Source organism: Molothrus ater, chromosome 1 (genome assembly GCF_012460135.2).
Source record: "Molothrus ater isolate BHLD 08-10-18 breed brown headed cowbird chromosome 1, BPBGC_Mater_1.1, whole genome shotgun sequence".
Classification (NCBI taxonomy): domain Eukaryota; kingdom Metazoa; phylum Chordata; class Aves; order Passeriformes; family Icteridae; genus Molothrus; species Molothrus ater.
Genome location: NC_050478.2, coordinates 64,689,743 through 64,715,650, shown reverse-complemented (window position 1 = coordinate 64,715,650; position 25,908 = coordinate 64,689,743). Strand labels below are relative to the sequence as shown.

Sequence of the window (25,908 nt, the reverse complement as noted above, 5' to 3'; positions counted from 1 at the left end):
AACTTTGCACCTAGGAGATGGAGCAAGAAGAGCTCCCTGAAGTACCCCTGCCCATCAGTACTGCATCGCTGCCGACGTTCAACTTCAGTTTCCCTGCCAGTAGTGCTGTCTCCTCATCACCCAGCATTATTTCAAAAGCAGTGATGAACAAGGTAAATCTTTGCTGTATACTATGAATACTTTTTCAGGGTGGGTATACATCCACCTTGCTGAATGTTAACTTCTTCTGTGGTGCTCATGAAACTAACCAACCTGAGTTTATAATCTGTTGGATTAAACAGGGTTTTATTCAGATTGGGGGTGGGGAGGATGACATATTTTGATATGGCTTCTTCTATCTTATACACTCACTGGCAAGCTTTCTCTTATAACTCTTAGCTGTGGATCAGAAATATCAAACATCAGATTTCCCAACTTCACTGCAGAGTATCTGTTGGAGAGTGAAATCAGGTAGTTGCTGTTGTTTCACTGGGACATTTCTCTCTTAGATACAAACTTTAATTCTTTTGAAAATACAGGTACAACCAGCAAGTAATGTTGGCAGTCCTACATTTGTATTTTCATCTCCAATTGTGAAATCTACTGAGGTGGAAGTGCTACCTCCCTCGTCTGTAAGTAAATCACAACATTTTCTCAAGGTTTTAGTATAATACTGTGGAACAATAAAGCAGAATTGGCCCTGGTAAGGGGACAAACAAATGTATAGATTTCTGATTTGTTATTTTTTACCCAGCACCCACCAAAAGTTTGAAGACTGGATTTCAGATTATTTATTTGTATGTGAAACTTGATTAAACTTAAAATCTAAAAAAACCCTCTCTTTTTTTTATAGCAAATCAAGTTTACATTTAGTGTTCCTGTCGTAAAGTCGTCAGAGCTTTCCAGATCCACTGATACACCAGTGACATCCATCCTTAGTCCAGGTAACAAAAATTTTAGGGTTTCAAACAGACTGCTAATTCTTTTTTCTTTTTTGTATGTTAAATAGTTAAGCTGTCATTTCTAAGCTTGTTACAAATTCCAGGCAAAGTGTGTTTTCAGTGACAGGTCTGCTTTTAATCAGATTATAACTATAAACTCTTGTAAATAAGGTTAAATTTTAAAGATTCCTATTTAAGAAGAATGAAACATGGAAAGTCTTTTTTCTAGCAGATGTGAATGTATTCTAAGTGGATTTCTTTGTAAAGGGTGGGTTTTGTTTTATTTTTAAAGGTAGTGCCACTGTAAACAGCACCAGCAATAAGAAGGAAGAAGAAGAAGAATATGATGGGTTCTGCAAACCTGCTAAGTTCTTAAAGCAAGGAAGTGTGTTAGACATTCTAAAAAGCCCTGGTGAGATAATGAACTCTTTAAAAAAATATTTTCCAGAGAATACGCTTGCATATAGCTGCATTGATTTTTAAAAAGCTCAGCACAACAACAACCAAAAAAAACCCCAGACAATTTGTCACAGTTAAGGCAGTGTCAGCAGTAAAGACAGACTTAAATGCTACATCTGTTATGCTTCATGCCCCCTTCTGTTACGAGGGGCTTTCATTGCTGACGGGAAACCGAGCTCCTAACCGGATGTGTTGCTTCTCTATTACATATTAGGTTTTAATTCAAACTTAAGTATAAGAAGAATTAGTCAAAGAATCAGCGTTTTGTTTAAATAAATAAAATGTATGTAAATGGAAATTCCTCTCTTACCTTCACTGTCTCCAGAAATTAAGAATGGTAAAGATAATTTCATTCCTAAAGGTGTTTCAGAAGTTGCATATCTTTCTACCTAAAATATTGACAGTTATTATGGGTTCAGATGTAAATTTTAAGTAGCAGTTAAGTAGCAGTCTCACTTCAAAAAAAAAAGGTTTCCAAGTCATTGTGATTGTTTTCAACTGTTGAGTAAAAAGTGTAGATGACTAAAGTGTGTGTAGATGATGTTTTTTGTTTTAGGAAAAAGGACTTAATTGAACTTGATCTTTCCCATAAGCTTTGAGATCCAGCAGGACTTCTTATTACTAAATCTATGTACAACTTAAGGCAGTGCCTATTTTTATATTGCAAAGAGCTAAGTGAGAGAAAATACACTGTGTGTTTTGTTTAAGGAGAGACCTGTGGGTGAAGGGGCTTTAGTTTTCTTCAGCAGTTTAACAGAACCAGGTTCTAAATCCACACTGTTCAAACATTCCAATTCTAATATGAAGAAACAATCCCAATGCAACAATAATATAATAATAAAAAGAGAAACTCTTTATTTTAGCTTTACAGTTAAACTGTGCTGATATTTAAGATGTGTTGCTATAGCATTTTCGTTTAGTGTTTCCGTATTGGTGATTCTTGTTTTCTGAAAAGTTTGCACCTTTAAATAAAGAGTTAGCTTGTGCCCAGCGCATTTTGAACCAAGTTTATAGAAAAAAAATTGTGTGTCTGTCTTAATTTTTATTGCTTAATTATTACTCAGTATTTGTAGGGTAATACTGTGTGGATTGCTGCTCCAAGTACCAACTGCTGTACAACTACTAAGTAAATATGAGTCATCTACTATGGCATAAATAGCTTTAGAAATTTTATTTGACTGGACATGGTGTCTTAAAATGAAATTGGATTGTTTCCAGTCGGTGACGAATCATCAGCTTTCAGTAGTGTTTGTTTATCCTTGTATCTACCAGTCTAGTGGCAGATAGAAATGAGATGTGTATTTAAAACTTTCTTGGAAGTGAAGAGTTAAATCAAGCTTTAAATAAGCGTTCTGTTGTGTCCCAGCTCAGCATATGAAATTTCATCCCTTTAGATAAGTTTTCCATGGACTTCCTCTTGCAGTTAGTTGGAATGTATAGTTGTAACCATTGGCACTAGGTTTAGATTTGTGCTGTCTGCTATTATAAGTAACTTCCATGTAGCCAGGGTACAGCTTCATTAGTAAGAGCTCTCCTTTTTCTTTTTTTTAAACTAGGCTTTATGTCTGGGAAATCACCCTCCTGTTCATCGGCACAGCCTGTGACAAGCACAGTGGTCTATACCAGGCCTGCAATAAGTAGTTTTTCTGCAGCTAAAGACACCTCTAAACAAGCATCCTCGTTTTGGCAGTCTGACACACATGACCAGTGTCTGCAGAACAAAACCACAGATGGCAAATGTGTGACATGTGAAGCTGCTAAAGTGTCCACTGCTGAAAGTACGAAGCAGACGGTCAGTGTGAGTCCGTGTGTCTCCTCCAAGACAGCAGTCCCCACAGTGGGGACACTGGGCTTTGAAGACAAATTTAAACAGGCACCCAACATGTGGGATTGTGATACCTGTCTGGTCCAGAACAAACCTGAAGCTACAAAATGTATAGCATGTGAGACACCAAAGCCTGGGACAGGAGTGATGCCTGCTCTGACAATGCCAATGGTCACAGACAACTCAGTCACAGTGACATCCACCTCCAGCAGCACTGGCACAACAGTCACTCTGGGGTTTGGAGACAAATTTAAACCTCCAAAAGGCTCTTGGAACTGTTCAGTGTGCCTTCTACAAAATAAGGCAGAAGACAGCAAATGTGTATCTTGTCAGTCTGAGAAACCAGGTTTGTTCTTTTTTCTCTGTTGTTTCAGTCTTAGTCTATGTGTATTTTTAAAAGAATAAAATATGTTGCATATAAAAAATACTTTGAGCAGCATGGCGGTATGCCAGACAGGATGGATTAGCGGCTCTCTGCAGGAGTGGTTGCAGGCACTTTGGAGGTCTCAGCCCAGATTCCAGCCTGTCACATGAGTTGAACTGATTGTGAAATGTGTTAGTGCAGAGCTGAACTGAAGCAAATATACCCTGCTCTACTGAAGCAAATATACCCTGCTAGTGAGGAAAGATGACTAAAATGGATGCTTTGATTAGCTTAAAACCATTTGACTCATTTTCTTCGGGGAAAAATGTGAACTCCTTGAAAGGAGCTATAAACTACTGGATTTGTTGGAGTTTTGTTTTCCTCTTTCAAAAAATAGGTAGAAGCAGTATTTGCACAACATGGCTTAAAATGTCTCCAGTCAGCATTTGTGTGGAATTGAGCAGAGGTATGAAGCCAGATTCCAAATCAGTGTAGTCTTTATCTAGTTGTCTTGTGCTAAACCAGAACCATATGTTCAAATTTGCACAGTTACATTATGTTTGTCAAGGGGATGAGTGAAGCCGGTAAAATGGGAGGACATAAATTTGCTGGATGTGCTGTGGAAAAGAAGAGCCATTCCTGTCTAGGAAACGTCACTGCTTTGAGCTTGAGAAATTACCTTGTGTCTCTCCCTTGAATTTCACCCTCAGTGGTTCATTGTAGGTGAAGAGTGCAATTATGTGATGCTTTTGTGCCTTTGGGATGTCTGCTTCACTCCTGACACTTGTGGAGCTGAAGTTTGCTCTTGGGGTGCAGCATCAAGTGTCATCTTTTCCTTTACAGGGGAGAAAAGTCAGAGGGCAAGTGTTGGATTTCACACCTCAGCAGCAGTAGGTTTCTGCTGCTGTTGAAGGCAGTGTAGCTTGTGTGGTGAACACAGAGTTGTGGGTTTGGAAGCTTTCAGTTCCTCTTTTAGTTTTGTTACTATATAGTTTGGATGTGTCCTGTCCTTGTGACTTGCTGATGAATCATTGTAGTAAATTCTCACCCTTGCATCATTTGACAGTGATCATTAACTCGAGTGATGCTAAGTTTGACTACTGGTAACTGGTGTCACCAGGAATTCTTTTAGTAGTTCTAGTTCAATACAGCACCTGTAATTTACATCTGAAATTGGCTGTGTTGCTGCATTTTATGAACTGCAGTTGCTGTTTAAATGTCACTGGTTCAATTCGTTCTTGAATTCAGGTATAGATTATAAAGAAGAATCCAGGTGTTTCTATTGTTTACATTCTCAGATTGTGTTTGACTCAAATCAACTTGTAGCTTGAGGTTTTTTTACTGTTACACTTGTGTGCTTTGCAATTTAGCGAGCATTTCTTAAAAGATTTGTGTATTATTTAAGCAGGATGATTAACTATTTTTCTTCTTTTTCAGGGAGTTCAGTGCCTGTGACCAGTAGCAGTGTTTCTGCTTCTTCTGGAGGTTTTCTGGATTTAGACAAATTCAAGATGCCTGAAGGAAGTTGGGAATGTGAGACCTGCTTGGTCCAAAACAAAGCAGAAGCCACAAAATGCATAGCCTGTGGAAGTGTGAAGCCAGGCACCAAAGCAGAGCTCAAAGGTAATACTTATTAATAACAAGGATGTGCATTCTGCAACCTTTTTTTTTTTTTTTTTAAGTATAGTGATTTTTCCTTTGAGTATGGCAAAACTGTCCATTTGTTGTTTAGCAATATTGCTTAAATAAGACGATGTGCATGTTTCCACACCCATTTTCCAGATAAGGATTGGGTTTTTTAGAGGAAAGCTTGTGTCAGTGACACACTTGTTTGTTTCAAGCCCTTATGTGTGTTGTTCATTTGGAGTTTAGACAAAGACCACGGTCTTTCAAAGAGCTCAGCTGTGTGCCTTTCCAAGCCAGGTGCTGCACAGAAGAGCACCATGACAAAAAGATACAGAGAGGAAGTGTAGAGAGGAAGTGTGGAGTTTCCTTACTGGTCTGCGTGTGTGTGGGGTGTTTTGTTGAACAGTTTTGACTCTGGGAAAGCTCAAGACTAGAATCCCATCCATGTAGCTAAAGCCTGCATGTATTACATCATATATTGCAAATTTTACACTGTTGCTTATTTCTGCAGGTTTTGGTACTGCTACTGTGTCTACAAATGCTGCAATGCCATCATTTACATTTGGTGTCCCATCATCGTCCTCTGAATCCTCTCAAACATTAAGTAGCACAGGAAATTTTAAATTTGGAGAACAAAGTAGCTTTAAGTTCGGCATTGCATCTGAATCTGCATCGTCCAACACTGTGACTGGAGGATTTAAATTTCCTACTGGTTCAGGAAACTTCAAATTTGGAGTTTCTTCCTCAGACTCTAAATCAGAAGACAGCAAAAATGAAAGTAAAAGTAACAGTTTTACCTTTGGACTTCCATCTACAAGCAGTCAGGCTCCTTCAACATTTCAGTTTGGAACGACGAGTCTGGGACAGCAGGAAAAGAAAGAGGAACCAGTTTTGGGAGGTTTTGGTTTTGCTACAAGTTCTACTTCTTCCATAGCTACTAATGAGAATAAAACTGGAGTCAGTGGCTTCACTTTTGGAACTGTGGCAGAAAAGGATGCAGCGTCACCTGCTTTGCCATTTAAGAAGTCAGATGAGAAAAAGGATGAAACTGCTTCAACGAAGGGAGGCTTTTCTTTTGGCAGTGTGGAGTCTGCACCTGCCTCACAGTTTGTTTTGGGAAGGGCAGAAGAGAAGCAGGATTCTGTCACTTCTGCTGGTCCATTAGCATTTGGAAAGAAAGCTGACAATGAAGAGTTAAAGCCACAGCCTATATTTTCATCTGGGACAGCTGAGAATACCAAAGAGGAGAACACAGCAAAACCTGTATTCAATTTTAGTTTTGGTAAACCATCAGAAAAGGAAAGTGAGCAAGCAAAGGCACCTTTTGCCTTTGGGGCACCAGCCAGTACTTCCGGTAAACAGAACATCTTTTGCCTTCACTTCTCTGCTCTATCAAATAATCCCTCTGAGGCTGTACTGGACAACATCTGTGGGATTGATATACTACCTGCAGCCTGTCTTTAGTCCTAGTTGTTGATGTGTAGGCAATATGTAGCAATTTCTTTGTAGATTTCAGTGAGTTTTAATACTATGTTGAGACAAAAAAAAAATTGCCACACCTTAAGGAACCTGTATCACTGCTTGTTTAAGCACAGAAGTTGTACTGTCTCAATAGTAGCAGCTTAGTTGGTGATAAAATCTGTAATATGGTGCAGTATAGAGGCCTCATACTAGTGTTGTTTTTTATAGTGAAAGGGAAGAAGAGAGGCAATATCTTCTTTCTGTCTACTTGCAGCTGTGCTGCAGTTTCTCTACTGCTATAAAGGTGCAAAAATCGCTTCTTAGATAATCGCACAGTTTTGTATCCTTTAATTTGTTGAAAGTTTGCAGTGGAGGATTAAAGTTTTTCAGTGATGGTTGCTGTGTGAAAAGTTCTCTGTTGTTAAACGCCATTTGTGTGACTTAGTGGTAACTGTGTTTCTTCCTTTCAGATCAAGGAGCATCCTTCAGCTTCTTGAGCTCCAGTTCCTCCAGCACAGTGGTACCCACCACTTCAGCCAACAGCAGCAGCGTGTTTGGCAGCACCCTCTCTTCCTCAAACCCTCAGCCAGTTCCCACTCCCTTTGTGTTTGGACAACCCAGCAACACTGTGACCAGCTCTGTTTTTGGCAATCCTGCAGAATCTGCAACATCTCAGTCATTTGGCTTCTCTCAAGAAAACAAACCAGCAACCACATCTTCCAGCACTGGCTCGACTCTCACTCCGTTTCTCTTTCGTTCAGGAGAGAGCAGTACCAATGCAGCAAATTCAGGATTTACTTTTGGAGCTACAACTACATCAAATTCAACAGGTATGTTTTAAATAGCTGCTCTTCTCATTTTCTCCTTTTTGCCATTATGTAGTAGACTAAGAAGATGCTGTTCCATTAATATTTTTCTTTGGAAAATGTGCAGGCTCAATGCATAGAAGTAGAGAAAAATACTGAGGATTTATATTCAGCAATGTTAATTTTCCTTCAGTGTGGGAAATACAGTTTAGGAATGAATTGGCACCACAGTAGTTTTATTGTAAAGGACAAACCTTTACTGGATTTCAGTTTGTACAGGAGCTTTTCACCATGGGAATGATAATTTCTTTCTTGAGTCACTGTTAGTCCGGTGTTTACAGTTAGAAGTCAATGAATTACAACTTTCCTGCTTTTGCGCTTCTATACCTAAAACTCTGAATTCCTGGAAATAATGTCAAGCTTTGCCAAGTCCTTCCCTCACAAGTATCTATAAATGAAGTACCTCAATATGCTGCTTAAGGGTTGGTTTTTACTAAGGCCATGGCCAGTGCATGTTAATTTTCTAGCAATTCAGAGAAGACAGCAGTAAGAAATACAGAGTTTCTTCATGTTTTATATTTGCTACTCCACTGCCTGAATTGCATGAACAAATGCATGACTAAATACACCAAATTATCTGTATTCCTATGAGCCATGCAGGATGTTGGAAATAAGATTGAATCTGTCAGGAAAAGACTTAATCTAGTTTGATCCTGATGGCTTAACTTTGTCAGTCACAAAAGTTTAATTTGCACACTTTTTTGTGGATCAGAAACAGAGAAAACAGTCCTAAATTACAACAACCGGCAGATCAATTTGAACTGCTTACATTCAGTGTAATTTTGTTAGTAAGTGACACCATATTTCAAACATCTTCACAAATTCAGAAACCTGCGTTTTAGCATGTATCTCATCTTGGAAAGAAAGTCAGCTTCTCCGAGTTATGGCACAACTAGAGGGTATTTCCTGTTGCATGAGCATTAGTAATGCTGTTTAAAATGCCCCTTTGGCATAGCAGGTCTGCCATGTACTTTCAGAGTCACTGTTCAGGCTCATTTCATTATTTCTGCTGGCCATGTAGCTCAACTGCTGGGCTGCTTCTCTCTTGATGATTGGTAGAGAATTACTCTGCTAAACCAAGTTTTTGAGATTTCTGCAAGGTTGATTTGGCCTCCAGAAGTTGATAAACACTTAAACAGGAGAGAGGTGAAGCTGCTGAAAGAAAAAGATACATGTTCTCCTAGTCCTAATAAATCAGGACCTGTATTTTACAGGTTGGAAAAATCCAGTTTGAATGAATATTCCATGCGTATGGTAGAAACAGCTTTTAGTAAATGCAGATTAAAACACACTGTTTGTAGGAATCTATCTGCGCAACATGAAAAGGCAGCCAGCGTGTTTGAGATTTAATTTTATCTGACTCTCATAAACACTATATTTCTGATGTTGCTTAAAAGAAAAGATGCAATTCCTGTTGTAGCTGAGGTAGTGTCGGATATACTCACACGATTAGTTTGAAATTAGGATGAGTATTCAGCCAGCAGACCTGAGGCTTGAGAACCTTTTGTTTCTGGATTCATTCTGGAGGGTGGGAGGGAAGGGGCCCATTCTGACATCCCTCTCTGTCCCCAAGGGTCATCGTCTTCGTTTCTGTTTGGCTCTGGGCCTGCAGCGCCTGCTGCTGGCCCGGCCTTTGGCGCCACTCAGTTACCAGCATTCGGGCCAAGCCCAGGCTCCGGGCAGCAAAGCGCTCCAAGTTTTGGGTCGCTGTCCACACCGTTGTTTTCTGCTGGCTCTCAGCCCGCTCCCTCTGCCTTCGGCTCGGTGACAAGCAGCACTCAGCCCTCCGTGTTCGGACAGCAGGCAGCCCAGCAGCCAGCCTTTGGCTCCGGTACCCCCAGTGCTGGTGAGTGCTCACCATCCTCTCCCGTTTAGGAATATATATATTTTATTTTATTTTTCATGAGTTATATGGAGAAAGATGACTTCAGCCTTGTGTGTGTATTTAAATATAGCAATTGCCGTCCATAAAAATAACGGGTATAGGGTTGTCATTTATGTCCCAGTCCTGACTGTGGAGACACAATGTGCCATGGGTATCCAGCTTCACAGGAAGCCTTTTCTGCAAGAGACTTAGCAGACATGGAGGTTGCAACTCTACAACTAAATTTTGAGCTTTATTTTCTTTAGAAATCTAATGATTAAAAGGAACTGTTGAAAATCACAGAGTAATCATTGCTAAGATTGTGTAATACAAAAGAGCAGACACAGTGCAAAATGGTTATTTTTTTATTTGAGAATTGAATCAGTCATTTTATTGCATAAAATACAGTCAGAATTCTTTGGGGTTTTTTTTAAGCATTTATGGGTTAAGACTGTATTAAGATCTTTTTACTAATGAAGTATAAAATGCCATGGGAAAGGGGCAGAGAATGAACCTTGTAACTTAAGAAAGACCTGTTCCATACTAGTAATAATGAAAAAACAAAACCAGTGCCAGAATGTCTATTTGATATCACATCAAATACTGAAAGGGAAAAGCGTCCTTTTTTCCTCTCAGAAGTTTTGCAAAATAACCTCCATTAAAAGTAGCTGACATTTTTGTACTGATCAGTAGATTAGTACAAGCAGATTAGTGCACAACACATTACTCAGTTGATCTTTCATTAATCAGATAGCATTTTAAAGGTAAAGTTCTCTCTGGATTTTCTGTATTACTTCTTAGTTTACTCTGATAATTGGAATGTTTGGAGTTTTTTCAGATCAAGGTACTCCTGGCACATTAAAGGAAAGGAAGTCCCCAGATCCATTGCATGAACACAGGAAAGTTTACCTGAATATAAATTTACAATTTAAGACTTGATTAATAAACTTCAGTATGCACAGGTATAAATCTAATAGTGGCATGGAAGCTAGCAAACAAGTAATTATCAGTGTGCCAGCAGTATTTACTTTAAAAATTCTTCAGTCTGTGTGAATGGATGGATGGGCAGAGTCCAATGCGAGGAAGTTTAATAAGTTCAAGTGCCGAGTCCTGCATTTTGGCCACAATAACCCCCTGCAGTGTCATAGGCTAGGGATGGTGTGGCTGGACAGTGCCCAGGCAGAAAGGGACCTGGGGGTGCTGGTGACAGCCGGCTGAACATGAGCCAGCAGTGTGCCTTGGTGGCCAAGGGCATCCTGGCCTGTATCAGGAATAGTGTGGCCAGCAGGAGCAGGGAGGTCATTCTTGCCCTGTACTTGGCACTGGTGAGGCCACACCTTGAGTGCTGTGTCCAGTTCTGGCCCCTCAGTTTGGGAAGGACATTGAGACACTGGAGCACGTCCAGAGGAGGGCAACGAGGCTGGTGAGGAGCTTGGAACACAGACCCTGTGAGGAACGACTGAGGGAGCTGGGGGTGTTTAGCCTGCAGAAAAGGAGACTCAGGGGTGACCTTGTCACTCTCTACAACTCCCTGAAAGGTGGCTGTAGTCAGGTGGGGGTTGGTCTCTTTCTCCAGGCAGCAACTGACAGAACCAGAGGACACAGCCTCAAGATGCGTCACAGGAAAATATAGGTTGGATATTAGAAGAAGCTTTTTACAGAGAGATAGAGACTGGAATGGTCTGCCCACTGGAATGGTGGAGTCACCATCCCTGGATGTGTTTTAAAAAGAGACTGGATGTGGCACCTGCTGCCATGGTTTAGTTGAGGTGTTAGGGCATGGGTTGGACCCAAAGGTCTTGAAGGTCTCTTCAAACCTAGTGATTCTGTGAATTCTGTGAATTCAATAAACTGTTCCTGTAGTAATCTGATGCTTCTGGTGGACCCCCCTCCAACTTTGTCATCTTGAGCAACCTGTAAAAAGAATAATCTTTAAAGATAATGGGGAGGAACATGAGAATTTTACTGAAAAGCATGAACTCATATTTCAGCTTTCTTACTTCCTTCTGCTTCCACCCCATCTTCCCAGGTTCTGTATTCCAGTTTGGAAGTAATACTACTAATTTCAGCTTTCCAAATAACCCAGGAGTATTCACTTTTGGTGCAAATCCTCCTGCATCAGCAGCTCCTGCACCACCTTCTGGCACTTCAGGATTTTCGTTCAACCAGCCTCCAACATTTACAGTGGGGTAAGAGACCATATCAGAATTTCCCTTGAGCTTCGGGTAATATCAGTGGACAGTGTTCAGCCTCTGCTGCTGTTAAATCATGAGGTGTTCAGATGAACCTTGGAGTTTGAAACTAAATTTGGCATCCTTCCTTTTATTAGCCTGACTGGCTAACTAAGCACCGCTATCTGTAAAGGAGCCTAGCTGTCAGGAATGTCACACATCAACACATGTGAGATTCTCTTGTTCTTGAAAGGTAGAACCTGTATCCAGCCATTATGCTGCTGCTTACCTTCTGAATAAGAGAGATTAAATTGGTTTCTGGAACTCTCTTCCTTCTGTTCGTCATTTGCTGCTTGTTGCCAGCTGGTAACTAGTGAGACAAGACTATGAAACAGTTGTTCTGGAATATCTGCTCAGTGCTGCTACTGAATTTTCAGCTACACTGTCCTAAACTCTGAACTACTAATTTCTTTTAATAGGACTAATGGGAAAAATGTTTTCTCTGCCTCTGGATCTTCAGTTGCTGGTCGGAAGATAAAGACTGCAATTAGACGTAGAAAGTAAACTCCTGATCGGTAAAGCATCACAAACATTGGAAGCAGCTACTATCCTGAATTGTTCAGCTTCTACCCTGACTGAATTGTTCAGCTACTATCCTGAAATGTTCAGCTACTACCCTGAATTGTTCAGTTACTGGGATTGTACCTCACACTGGCTTGTTGGAAGTCAGATCTGCCTAAAGGAATATAAAACTTAGCTTTCCTGTCCTTCCCTCCCCTCTCCCCGTTATTTTTTTGGTAGCAAGTAAAGTTGGCAACAAGGCTGTTCTCAAGCAAAAGTCTCAAGTTACTTCTTTCACTGACTCGGCATGGTCTGGCTGTAGCCCTGAGTAGAGCCTGCACAGTGAATGGCTTGTCGATACCTCTTCATCCGCACCACTACGTGCGCTCATCCGCGTTTACTGACGCCTCGAAATTGTAATTATATCAGCGAGGGATGCTGTATAGAGTAGAGAATGTTGATAACGAATGATTTCTATGCTGAGTTTGTGCTGGTGTATGTGTGAAGTGAGTGAGTTTGGGTGTATTGTGCACTAAAATTTTCTGATAGGGGAAGACTGATTAAAGGATGATCCATGCTAAGGACTTGTTAGATCTGTAGTTCTTCATTTAATAATTATATGCTATTTCTATATTTTCATTCTTACAGCCCTTTATCACCTGTCTCGCCTTGTTATTTTATTATGAGATGTGTAAATACGATTTTGTTTCTCTATGTACTTTTTTGGCATAACAAATCTGTGAAATTGAAATTTTAATTTTGTGTGTTACAGCCATTTTTGTTTAGTATTGTCTCAGATTTTATGTAAATCCCATTATTCAAAGTTGCCTAAATCCATTTAGAAAATCTTTAAAATTGGGAATTCTTAAAGTAAGTTTATTGGCTTTTCTGATCCATTTTTGTTTGGACCAAAAACCAGTATTGTACAAAGTATTAAGTATATATTTTTATATTTACTGAAATGGACTGTGGTGACTTTGGATAATAAGGAAAAGTTTAATATTAAAGCCATGTTTATTACAGTATAATTAACATGTTAAACCATGGGATAAATGCCATCAATAAAAACTGCGAAATATTACCTGGCAATTTTAACTCTCTGTAAAGGCATCCCCAGCTGTAACTGTATGAGGTGGTTCCCTCAACCTGAGCAATGTCTTGTGCTTTCTTCAAGCTCTGCTTTTTCCCATTGATTTTAGAGGATCTTAAATTTAGAAGTCTCCTGTTAGGAAGGAGAATTTTATTGTGGGTTGAAGCTTGGAGCAGCTTAGCAATGTGTCAGCTGACTGCAGTTAATTTTTTTGTAGTGCTATTAAAGAAACCCAACCCAATGCTTATAAACATTCACCACTGTTCTAAGTGAAGACTGGAAATGAGTAATAGGGGGTGGGCGCTTCTGTAGCAGTTACAGGAACTTCTTGGAGAACAGACATTATTCTAGTAAAATCAGAGGAAATGCTTGTTCATCTGGGGACCCACAGCTGAATTTGTACCAAGTCACAGCAGTCTATCTCTGACTCAGATATTAATTCTCCCCTCAGCTAGAAGGGCAGAGACTGCATCACTGTCAGTGGTGTAAATGTCTTCAGAGGCACTGCTGGGGCCCTGGCTGGCACTTCTGTCATGCATCCCAGCACTGCTCCTGCTCCTGCAGGTGCTGCTGGTGTGAGATGCCTTTCAAGCACAAGCTGGACATGACAAGAGAGCAAAGGCCTACTGCTCTTTTCAGGGCCCCAGTCACTGTTTCTGAAACAGAAAATGCTCAGCAACTTGACTTTCAAACCACACACACAGTCTCACTGCTATTCAGGCAGTCAGATCATGCCACTGTAGCCATGAAAGGATTGTATGCAATTACCTGTTTACAGCTGTCTACATGTGAAAAATGCCACAGATTTCCACTTTGTCCCCCTTAGCCCTAAATCACCTGCCAAGCACTTGTCTTTCAAGCAGAAACAAGCCACATCTGGGACGAAGCTTGCATAAGAGACAGACTAAAAGCCAGCCAACAGCACAATGTATACCTATTTCCACGGACAGGCTCTGTGTTCTTGCATTGTAACTGTTTTCTTTACCTGCTGGAAAAGGTGGTATTTTTCTGCAGGGTAAGAGATACCTTCCCTTATACCTGAATTGGAGTAATAAAGTTTTAGCCAACAGTGTCGCTTTTCCCTTCCTCCCCCATCCCCCTCCTTTTGAATCCTAGTTTTTAGGTCACTGCTAGACTAAAGGAAATAAAAGTTCTTGTTGTGAATAGGCAAAAATTACCTTAGAAAGGACGTTTAAGTTGGTTCTGATAGCTTTAGCTTTCATCAGGCTGATTGCCATGCACAGCCTCAGTGCTTAAGTCTGTGTAAGAATGGAGCACAAGCCCTGTCAGGAGCAGCTAAGGGAATTGGGGGTGTTTAGCCTCGAGAAAAGGGGGCTCAGGGGTGACCTTATTCTCTACAATTGCCTGAAAGGAAGCCGGGGGCGGGGCAAGGTTGGTCTCTCATCCCAGGTAAGAAGTGGTGGGACAAGGAATGGCTTCAAGTTGGTGTCACAAGGTCTAAACTGGATGTTAGGGGAAAAAAATTAATGGAAAGAGCTGTCAAGCATTGGAAGAGGCTGTCCATATAAGTAGTAGGATCACCATCTCTGGGAGTATTCAAAAAATGTGATTAGGCAAGGGCTCTAAAACAGTGTTCTAGCCAAGACAACTTTTTTTTCCTTTACTTCACAAATAAATACTTAAAAGTAGTTACCTAAAATGTTAAGTGACCTCATTCTGGAGATGGATGGCAAAACATCATTCTGCAACTATAAGCATGGGATCTAGTCCTGAATAATCATTCCCAATGAAAACTGAAATGCGTGCACAATACAGTCAGACACAGAAGAACACAATTTGTCCAACAAAAATATTGCAGCATATGAACATGTTACTGATTAAGATATTACACCTGGAGATAAGAGCCATAGCCAAGCTCTCAAACATTTCTCCTGTCAACCAAGCCATTGGGCAAAGTTGAAGGCAGGGCAAGAACTGCAGTCACTGAGAGTGGCATGTTAAGCCTAAGAGAGGAACATACAAAAACTGATTAAAGAGTTCCAGACTCGGAGTTCAGTAAAACATTAATACTGCTTACGTTAATTTCCTGAGATGCTAATAACAGGAGAATAAATGAATCATCGAAGCGATATATCATGCAAAATATTAGGTTTCTTTATTCAGTATTTAAGTTATTCTGAATATACAAACAATTAGCCAGAATGATAAAGTGAAAATAACCAGTATTTGTACTACTGCAGATTTACACCCATAACACATTTCAGTTAATGCTTTCTGCATGCTTCTGAAACACATTCACTTCTGTTCTGCATTATATGCAAGAAATGGACAAGTGCTTTCACTCCAAACAGAAGCAAAAAAGTTACCTTTCATTAGCATGGTCTGTATTGTTGATGGCTCCAGAATTATTTACACACACCAGATCACTAACACTGCAGTGTAACATACCCTTCCCGGAGGAAAAAGCAGCTATTGTTTCACTTCTTCATTAGCTTGGACAAGTGAAGTAAGTGACAGTGCTTGAGACAATCATGCAAAAAACCTTTTCACATCAATGTTGTGAGAAAATACTTAAAAGGTGAAGAAATACCATCTGTGAAGCAATAATAAAAGACGCTGATAACCACTGCTGATCTCTCTAAATACATGGCAATTTAATTAACATCATTTGCCTTGCTGTCTAATACTGCAGGTTTCTTCCTCCATATCCTTTGATAGGCAACTGCCTGGAGAAGAACTTCATTTTCTAGTTATCTGCCAACATTCAAAATTGTAGGAGCAACATTTCTTTTAAGGTGGCATATTCCTAGGGATCTGCTTTCCACAGACTGACGAACAGAACAGCTTTTTGCAGTTAAAGCAGGCAGGTTTTGTCTCATCAGTTAGAGGTTAATACTCCTGGATTTAATACGTATTTTCTCTCCCAAACTTCTTTGGTGTCCATGAAAACTCCAATATTTCAAAGGTAGTTGCTGGCATCATAGAGGAACCATACATTTTCTTCAGCTTCTGAATCAGTTCCTATTTAATTAGGGCAAAAGATTCCAACAGACACCTCAATTTCAGTTCTGGGGTAGGTCTTTTATTCACTGGGGTTTGGAGGGGATGTTTAGAACCAGTCCGGAAATCTCATTTTTTGGTATCATCTGACTCCATTTCTTCTGACCACAATAGTTCCTGCTACAATATCATAGGCGGTTCTGTTATGCTGGAAAAACAGCAGTGTAATGAATGCAGGAAAGAATGATGCAATAGAAAAATTCTTGATCAAAGCTCGTACTGTGGACCTGAAATCAGAATAGAACATTCAGTGCCTTACTTTCACTTTTCTGCTTACATTAGTAGTTAATTTCAAAGTTTAGTGCCCAAGTTTTGCACAGCACAAAAGTCAAGCTCCAGAGGAGATTTAATCACTTCTCCAGGAGCAGTTTTTACCCTGAATAGGTAATATTCTCCAGGAATATTTTTACCCTGAAAAATATTCCATGTGACTGAATAATTACCATTTTATTCTTAGATCACAGGATCTGACAATAGCTGTTGCAGTCTAATTATTGCAAAGGTCAACAACAAAGCAACAGTGAACTTCCTTCCAAATCCCACGCTCTCGACACTGTTAACCTGAAAGCAGCGAGACCGAGCCAGGAGCACTTACGTTGTCATGCTGACATTAGAGGATGGAATGACTAACACACGGCTGGGTGCAATAAGGACCGAAGTTTCACACGTCACAACTCGCAGTCCAAGCAAGAATTTCCCTGGGGTTGCTCCACCTGCTCCCCAAATACAGATTATCTGTAAAAGAAAGGTTATTTTAAGTCCACACATCACCATGTTGTTGACAGGTCTCCCAAACTTGGTTATCCTCAACTATGTGAATGTCATAAGCTTCAACATAATCCAAAATAGCGTTAAGAGGATTTACTTTATTGGCTAACGATAACATTATTTTTTAAAACCATTTCTTCAACAACTCACAACTATTAATTATAGGGGTTAATGCTTATGAGTAGTTACCTCATAAAAGCAGACTAATAACCTGTAGATGAGAGCTACTATCATCATTTTCTGCAAATCTTCCATGGACGTATCTTCATCTATTTCTTCTATGATGTAATGCATGGCAAATTTAGAGATGTCCCTGTACAAAATAAAACTGAACTTTAAAACCATCCTTCTCCCAATACCAGTGTTACCCCTTTAATACCAGAATTCACTCTCTCCATTCTGGTATTATAAGACAACAAAAGCTCCTTGCCCTCTCTGATACTAAACAAGTCATTAAAATTCAGAACACTCAGTTTCATTCTGAGTTACTGCCTAGTTTGTTTTGTCTTTTTCATTAAGAAAAGACCATTCTTTATTACCACTTTTGCACAATGGTGTCCCTGGGTAGTGAGCTGCAGAATTGTTCTGAAAATTCTCACACTTCTTGGGAGGTAAACAGATTTTGCACATAATCATCTAACTTGATACAAATGGAAGGCATCCAAGTCTCCAAGTATCTTCTTACACTACACTCAAGGAAAAAGAAAAGGGCACTCTTTACGAATGCAAGGGAGAAGCTGGCAGTCTCCCTAAGAAATCAGGGGAGCCCTATATCCTCCTCTGCATGATCAGGGTTTTCATCAGGGTTCCTCATTCTCATTCTTTACGGCTCACCATACTTGTCTGGAGGCACCTTGGTATGCAATAGGAGGATTCAAACATAAAGCAATTGAAACCTTAAGGTTTTAGGCCTAACAGAGCTATGCAAAGCATCCATTTGGAGTTAATGGCATATTTTCGTAAGATAAACTCCACAGATGTAACATTCTTATCTGATACCTGGAATGGATATACTTGCAACACACTAAGGCAAGAATTTCTCACTCACGCATCTAATTAAGGCTCACATAGAACTGTGCAGTCCTACTTTGAAACAGTCCATCTAATATTTGTGCTACCTGCCCTCCTTTTTATTCACACTTGAGGACAGAAAAAACCCTCAAACAACCCAGGAATTAAAAAACCAATGTAGCACAACCTACATTTCCTTTCAATGCAGCTTTGGCCTGAAGTGTCTTTCTTGAGCATGTTTTCCATGACAATTCACCCTAACCCCAAGCACACTGTGTCTCTTAAGCAGAAAACCTCTCAGAACATTTCTCTGAAGTTCCCTGTAAGCAACTGTCTCACAAAACTATTAATATTGAAAATGCTGTAAATTACTCTTTCATCACTTTACAGCAGCAGTATACATATAGTTGTTCCCCATCTTTCCACTACTTCACTTTGTATCATTCTCCACTACTAAAGGCAAAGTAGAAACACAAACTGTCAGGTTACAGGTGATGGGATCTGGCCACTAAACAGAAATAAACGTTTGGCATTTTAATTGCTGCTTATCTGAACAAAACCCAGCAATCATTTACATTGACGTATTTATTGTTTTGGATTTGACCCTCTTCCACACCCCTTTCTAGCTGCAGGTGAAGGTGTCTGGAAGATGTTATCTGTATGCCTGTTATTAATTTACAGTCAGGCAACGTTTGGATGGTTCTTGAGCAGAAAGCCTGGGTTCCAAAATGTGTTTGTACAGTAGTGGAATTATCGACTGCACCCAAGATCTCATCTCTTAATCAGACTGGAATATTGAGTACACCAACCCAAAGCAGAAAAAGAGAGTTAAGGAGTAACATATCTACAGTTAAAGAAGCAGTTAAAAAAGGAAGTGTTTGAGGTAAACTACTACATCTGTGTACAAAAATGTGAAATGACGAATCTTTCAGTCTAGTGTATGGTTGACACACACTTTGATTACTTGCACTTTTTAAGAAACCAATTTACGTCCAGTGAAGCCTGCAGTGTGGCAGTATTCCTAGCAACCAGGATGTATTTTCAAAGTATATACATATCTGATCTGCTTGATCAGATTTTATTGTTTTTGTGGGGTTAGCATTGCTTAGGTCAGAAATCTAAAGTACAGCACCACAGAAGATGCTATACATTAACATGAAAGATGCTAAAATTAACTTAATCCCAGCCAGATCTAGTACATTTTGAACACTGTTTAAAAGTTTGTCAACGTTTTTTCTTCAAAAATTCAAAAGAACTTTTTTGTAATCTTGCTATTCCCCCCCCTCCATAAATGTGCAAGTCTAATCTTTCCTTAGTAGTTAGTGACTTTGAGATCCTACAGACCAGTACAAATTCTGTGTTTCCATAGCTGACCCAAAATCAGGATGTATTTACAATGAAGTTAGCCTAATGGTGCTGTTCCTCAACTTCTGTCATTTATTTAATGATATCATATGCAAAAACATACCATAAATACAACCTGACACCTCAAAGAGCATGAAAAGCTTAAAGCTGTATGTAACAAAGCTTTAAATTGTTCAACTTACTTTATTCCACTGAGGTGCATAATACTTAAAATGATGGTTGCCTTTATAAAGAACAGAATAAAAAAATCCACCATCTCTGCTATGAACCTGTGTGCCAGTGAAGGGATAAGGAACTCCCGACCTGCAACAGAAATAGTTCACATTACCCAGATTTTACTGCACTAACACAAAGTTAACAATAATGTCTAAAGCAAAATCCACATTAACCTCTCTACAAGAACATAATCTAGAGCTCTGCTCACATGTTTTTTGAGAAAATTTATAAAGATGTATGCATAAAAACTAATCTGAATTGTTTAAGTTGAATTTGAAGAAGCTTCTTGAAGAACTGTAACTGTTTCAGAACCGAGCCTCTCATAATTAGGATCACAGGCAAAATCATACCCTGCTAAAGAACTGAAGTACAGAAGATCAGTTTTTGTGTTCTTTTGTTTAGAATAATCTCATAGAGAACAGATTTGTGTAAATCTGAGAGGTCAGATTAAAAAGAAAATCAGACCTACCACAACTTTTTTATCCCTCAGCACCAAGGCTTCTGTGTATACCAAGTACCAGTTCTCAGAGTAAAACACTATTTTATCTCCACTCAAATACAAACAGGAATGGATGAAAATACTTGACATAAACATTTCTACACGTTACTTTTAATAAAACACAGCATACTGCTCTACCTCCAGCCAGAAAACATAACATATTCTCCTATTTAACTGGCCACATGCAAATGGCCACAAAGTAAGGAGCCACAAGCTTTTGTTACCCAGGTGATTTAAGCAAAGAAAATATTAGAGAGTGTCTTAGAAAGTTTCCAAGAAATAGTGTTGCAAAATAATTTCATCTGGACCCAGCTACTCCTCTATTTTCCAAAGGACATGACTCTCACATGTAGCATGCAATGACTCACATCAATACTTCACTTAGAAATGCCCTTCTACTACCAGATGGAACCTGTGGAAACAGGGACTGGTTTTGTTACTGTTTCTGAGAATACTTATCCCCACACACAGTAAGGACAAAAGAGGAAATAAAATCACCCTACTCTCTAGTCTCAAAAATCATCATCAAATTTCATTGAGAATAAGCCTCCCCCGTTCAGCTGCTGAGACTGATGCTGCCAGCCATGGACCCAATGAGCTGTGAGAGCCAAGCCAAAAGCCCAGAGTACTTTTAAACGGGGTAAGAAGAATCTGGCAGAGATTAGGTAAGAGCCAGCTCTTATTTAAGATACCTAGGTTTATAGAACTCTGTTTCACACCTGCTGCACTCATCATCTGCATCAATAGCATCAAGCAGCCTGGTTTGAGGCAGCAGGGTGGCCACAAAGATGGACATGCTGCTGGCCAAAACTGGGCCACCGAGGGAGGCTGGGAATGCCTCTGTGATGGCATATTTAAGAAGAAAATCGAAACAAACTAATGGCTTTTGCTTCTTAGAGAAAAGGAGGAGGTGGGAATATGTGAGGGAAACAACATAGTGACAAGGTCAGTGGAGAAGGAGGGCAGGAGGTGCTCCAGGTGCCAGAGCTGAGATTCCTCTGCAGGCTGTGGTGAGACCATTGTGAAGCAGCCGTGCCCCTGCAGCCCATGGGGATCCACAGGGCATGCTGAGATCCACCCACAGCCCGTGGGGGAGCTGCCCATGCCAGAGCAGGTGGATGCCTGGAGGAGGCTGTGGTCCAGTGGGAGACCCAGTGGAGAGAAGGAGTCCCTGCTTCCAGGCTGGAGCAGCCTGTCCTGGGAGGACTGCATCCCATGGAAATAGCCCCATGTCACAGCAGTTTTGGGAGGGCTGTCTGCCTGTGGGAGGGACTCATGTTTGCAGCAGGTGTGGTAGGGCTGCTGCTCATGAGAGTGGACCCACGCTGGGGAAGCTCACAGAGAGCTGTCTCCTGTGGGAGGGACCCCCCAGTCTCATGGGGGAAGGACTCCTCTTCTGGAGCAGTGGAAGAAAATCTTGGTGATGAACTGGCCAAAACCCCATGCCCTTTTTCCCTGCACTGTCGGTGGGAATGAGGGAGGGGCTGCGGGTGAAATGGTATTTTACAGGCTTATTTTACAGGCTTATTTTACTTCTCATTATCCTCCTCTGATTCTGTTAGAAATAAAATGCACTTTGCAACTAAAGTTGAGCCTGTTTTTCCCTTGAAATAGTTCTCCTTGTCCTTACCTCACTCAAGAAGCCTTCCTTAGCTTTTTTTTTTCTTTTTTCCCCTCCTTTACCCAGCTGTGGCAGAGGAGGGTGAGCAAGTGACTATCTTGGTACCTGGTGTTGGGCCAGTGTCAAACCGTGACATGTATAATACTAAAATGGATTCCACTGGCATTTTCAAAGCCTATCCAAGTTCTCTAATTCTAATTAGAGATTCTTCAACTAAGGCATGAGGGAACATAGCCAGTCTCCCAGTCCTGGCTTGAGTACACAGTGCCAAGTGAAAGCTTTCATCTGCTCTGTCAAAAGCAGCACATTTGTTGGAGTTGGTAGCAGAGACTGATTTATTCACCATTGAATACATTAAATTAAATGACTGCCTAAAGAAGAAGCTACATGGGGCTAGGAAAATAAGTATTCAAATTATGTTTAACTCCATCATATTAAGAAACCTTGGCAACCCTTAGATTCTGGCAGATTTACATTGCAGCAATTCAAGCTGTTCGTGATATCAGAAATCCACTCTTTTGCCAAGGGTTACTATTTATTCAGCAAGGACAGCCAAATTCAACATCCATCCAGCTCAATGTCTAGGATATTACATCCACATGGCGCTTAAGAGGAGTTTGCACCAGTCAGCCACAGGGCAGCTGGGGCCTGGATGCACCTTTTGCCCTACTGTTCCCAGTGGATCAGCAGTAATCTCCTGCAGTAAGGTAGGGAGGGACCAGGCAAGGAAGAGTCTTAAATCATGGACACTGTCCACAAAGAGCCTGCCACTGCCCAGGGTGCTGTTAAATTTTGCTGCTGTCACACACACCTGCAGGCAGACTGAAGAGGCAGTTAACAATCCCACTTTTTGACATTCCAGTTTGAAATCTTCAACATTAACATAAGCTGTCACTTATTTCAGCTTACATAAGCACACGGGCTGTAAACTGCTCTGGCACAGGGACAGATACACGACCTGCCCTGCCTCGCCTCACTACTGTGTGGGCAATAATCTACAGCAGGGAAGAAGGAGCCATAATCACTTTAGCTGTTCCAGATATATCCATCTGCAATCTGAAGCCAAAGCATCAGCCCAGCAGCCTTTGTTTATAACTGTATTGTATTGCTGCATCACATACCTACTCCCTTCAAGAAGGCCAAGTGTATTGCAATAGTATGCAATATTCAGAATAACCATGTTCAGCAGCATGAAATGTTATTCATGCCCCAAATAACCTTTAACATATGGAATTAGCTCCCGAAAAAACAGGTAAAATTCCAAGAATCATTTCAGCCTAGCCTTTGTCCAACCCTCCCTTTAATGACTGGTAACATCAGTTCATAACCGGACTATAACAGAATCAGGGCATAATTGCAGAAAATACTATTCTGTGTCCTAACCATGTTTAAAAAAAACATCTGCTTAAAAACATAAGAAAGAAACAAGCTCAGAGGCTAGGCTCCCTTCCCTTCAAAATAAGGAATAAAGGAACGAAAAACATCTTCCACACACATACGGCCACTAAGCTTATTTATAATGTCACAGATCAGCAATGTCGTACTTTGTCCTGCAGAAAGAAACGAGCTCTGGCTTTTTTCCAAAGTCCATCAGAAGTGCTCTCCTCCAGTTTCCTACATTGCTCACAGTAGTATGAACATTCAAGGAATGTGACCTAGGCACTCCTCAACTTGTGAGGAGTTGTTGCTGCTCCAGGTCTTACCTCTCATGTAATCAGAGTGAGTTTACTTTATTCCTGAAAAATATAAACAGAAGGCTTGCTGCTGCACTGCCTTCAGCGTTTACAGCTGCAACAGACGTTTGTTTATCTCGGGTCCCACTGCCTAAGCTTGTTTAACGTCAGCATGTTTTCACTTCTCTGCTTCGATTCCACGAAATTACTTTATTTGAGCACCAAGAGCTCACTAAAACAGGCAAAGTTAGTTTAGATTACATAATCCAAACGGGTTACTTATAAAGCCAGATGCATCACAAGCCTGTGACCACAAGAATAAGTTCCAGGGGAAAAAAATCAACTCCTTCGTATGCAAGAAAACATCTTTACAAGCTCTGAAGCTGTAAGTCAATGCAAGCCAACCGCCCCAAACCTGCTAATGCATCAGGCTCTGGATTTAGAACCTCGGTATTAGGGCTGTCACCCTGTATCCAAACTTGTTTATGGACCAAGTTTCGGACTTACGGCCTCGGTATTAGGGCTGTCACCCTGTGTCACAAGGCACAGCCACATGCCCGGGGCCGCAGCCAACGGAAGCGCAGCGACTCCCAACGTCGCACATCCCCGGCTTCCCTCCAGATCCCGCTGCCCGGAGCTACGGCTCTCCCCAGGCTCCCCTTCCTCCCCAGGCCCAGCCCCGGCCCCACTCACCCGCCGGCCGCCCCGTGTCCCTAGAGGCGCCGCTGCCGCTGCTGCTGGCGGCGCTGCCGGAGGCCGCCCTGGGCACGGGGGACACCGCGCCCGCCGCTCCCGGCCAGGCTGGGGTGGCAGCCGCGGGGGCGCGGGGCCCCGTCCCGGCGGAGGCCGTGTGTGCCGGCGGCGGAGCGAAGAGGTAGAAGGGGCTGTAGTAGGCAGCAGCGGCGGGCGGGGGCGGCTGCGCGGCGGCGGCGGCGGCGAGGAAGGCGGGCGGGCAGCCTTGCCAGCCCAGGTACCCGCAGTACGAGTCCCACAGCCACTGGTGTACGCGCCGCGCGTACTCCGCCGCGCTCAGGGGCTTCGTCCCGCCGCCCTCCGGAGGGGAGCACGGCGGTGGTGAGGACGCGGTGTTGGTGTTGGCGTTGGCTGCTTCATCTCCGGCGGGGCTGCCGCCCTCCGCCATCGCCGCTGCCCCGGCGCCAGCCCGGCCGCGCTCCGCCACCTCCTCCATCGCGGCGGGCACTGAGCGTTCACCGCGCGTGCGCTGGGGACGCGCCTCGCCTCTCCCACTTATCGCGGCGGAGGGGGGGGGGAAGAGCCTGACGAGGAGAGCACCGCGCCAGCGGATAAACAGGCTTCTCCCCGGCCCCTGCCACGAGATGGTATCGTCGAGGGCTGAGGCAGAGGCGCTGCCCCTGACGTGCGAACGAAGCGGCCTGCGGAGCTCGTCGCGGTGCGCGAGTTCTACGGTTTTATTTTCCTGTATTAATGTTGTGGGTTTTTTTTTCTCCTCTATCTCCCCCTTTTCATTTTTTCCCCTATATATATCATATTTGTCTTCTGAAAAAAACGAAACAATCGAAACCAACCAAACAAAACCACCCAAGCAAAAACAAACAAAACCAAAAACAACAAACAACTCCCCCCCCCGCCCCCCCCCCCCCAAAAAAAAACCAACCCCACAATCCACAGAGTCAATTTAGGTTGGAAAAGACCTCTGTAATCGAGTCCAACTTATGACTGAACATCACTGTGTCAACTAGACCAGGGCACCGAGTGCCACCTCCAGGCTTTCCTTGAACACCTCCAGGCACGATGACTCTACCACCTCCCTGGGCGGCCCAATCCAATGTCTAATCACTCCTTCTGCGAAGAAATTCTTCCTAATGTCCAACCTGAAACTCTCCGGAGAAGAGGCCGACCCCCGTTTGGCTACAGGCTCCTTTCAGGGAGTTACCGAGAGCGGTAAGGTCACCCCTGAGCCTCTCCACGCTAAACACCCTCAGCTCCCTCAGCCGCTCCTCACAGCACTTGCTCCCTTCAAATGCTGGACGAAGAACCGGCAGCAAGTTTAAACACACTTCTTCTAACTAACTTTTAGTCTTTAAGGTTTCTGTGTTCTGTTAAGCATCTCAACCAGACCAAGAGTTCTGTCTGACAGAGATGCTAACACAGCTCAATACTGAATTAACCAGTAATACATACTGTGAACCTGAAATGTTTCCCATGTTGAAGACAGCACAAGCCACAGCTAAACAAAACCAGAAGTTGCTCTTTCTGGTGAACTATTTTCCCATTTAACCTCACCTAATTTTAAAAAATGGAAGTAATTTATAAAATCATAGAATGGCCTTGTTTGGAATGGACCTTAAAGATCCCTGCCCCATGGGATCTAGCCCACTAGCTTCCACTAGCCCAGGTGGCTCCAAACCCCATCCAACCTGGCCTTGAACACTTCCAGGGATGGGGTATCCACAGCTTCTCTGGGCAACCTGTTCCACTGCCTCACCACCCTCACAGTAAAGAATTTTTCCCGTGTATCCAACAGAAATTTCCACTCTTTCAGTTC

General features: G+C 41.9%; 2 protein-coding genes across 4 annotated transcripts in view; one reads left to right on the top strand and one right to left on the bottom strand.

Annotated features, from left to right (window-relative positions):
* The window catches only part of NUP153 (nucleoporin 153), a 44,304-nt gene extending 31,106 nt beyond the window's left edge, over window positions 1–13,198 (top strand). For 2 of the 3 annotated variants that reach the window (XM_054517150.1, XM_036396956.2), the window contains 11 exons: window positions 15–152; window positions 519–611; window positions 833–923; window positions 1,213–1,332; window positions 2,936–3,550; window positions 5,006–5,191; window positions 5,706–6,548; window positions 7,126–7,485; window positions 9,095–9,367; window positions 11,415–11,574; window positions 12,036–13,198. In XM_054517150.1, the coding sequence (XP_054373125.1) occupies window positions 15–152; window positions 519–611; window positions 833–923; window positions 1,213–1,332; window positions 2,936–3,550; window positions 5,006–5,191; window positions 5,706–6,548; window positions 7,126–7,485; window positions 9,095–9,367; window positions 11,415–11,574; window positions 12,036–12,120 (2,964 nt within the window). In that variant the 3' untranslated portion in view covers window positions 12,121–13,198. The remainder of the gene's footprint in view (window positions 1–14; window positions 153–518; window positions 612–832; window positions 924–1,212; window positions 1,333–2,935; window positions 3,551–5,005; window positions 5,192–5,705; window positions 6,549–7,125; window positions 7,486–9,094; window positions 9,368–11,414; window positions 11,575–12,035) is intronic. The other variant, XM_036396964.2, reaches the window with a different exon arrangement.
* Window positions 13,199–15,299: 2,101 nt separating this feature from the next.
* On the bottom strand, window positions 15,300–24,577 carry FAM8A1 (family with sequence similarity 8 member A1). Its single transcript, XM_036396977.1, has 5 exons — window positions 24,075–24,577; window positions 19,555–19,675; window positions 17,186–17,309; window positions 16,824–16,963; window positions 15,300–16,455 (listed from the first exon to the last, which is right to left on the bottom strand). Exons 1-5 carry the CDS (start codon window positions 24,568–24,570, stop codon window positions 16,311–16,313), a joined length of 1,026 nt encoding a protein of 341 aa, XP_036252870.1. The 5' UTR covers window positions 24,571–24,577; the 3' UTR covers window positions 15,300–16,310.
* Between the last annotated feature and the right edge of the window lie 1,331 nt (window positions 24,578–25,908).

Bases quoted from the DNA above. Each gene is read 5' to 3' on its own strand.
- FAM8A1 (XM_036396977.1), bottom strand. From the start codon at position 24,570: ATGGAGGAGGTGGCGGAGCGCGGCCGGGCTGGCGCCGGGGCAGCGGCG. The intron at 19,676-24,074 runs GTGAGTGGGGCC...TTTCTGTTGCAG, and splicing joins GGACACGGGGCGGCCGGCGG to GTCGGGAGTTCCTTATCCCT. The intron at 16,964-17,185 runs GTAACTACTCAT...TTTCTTTTACAG, and splicing joins TATTAGTCTGCTTTTATGAG to ATAATCTGTATTTGGGGAGC.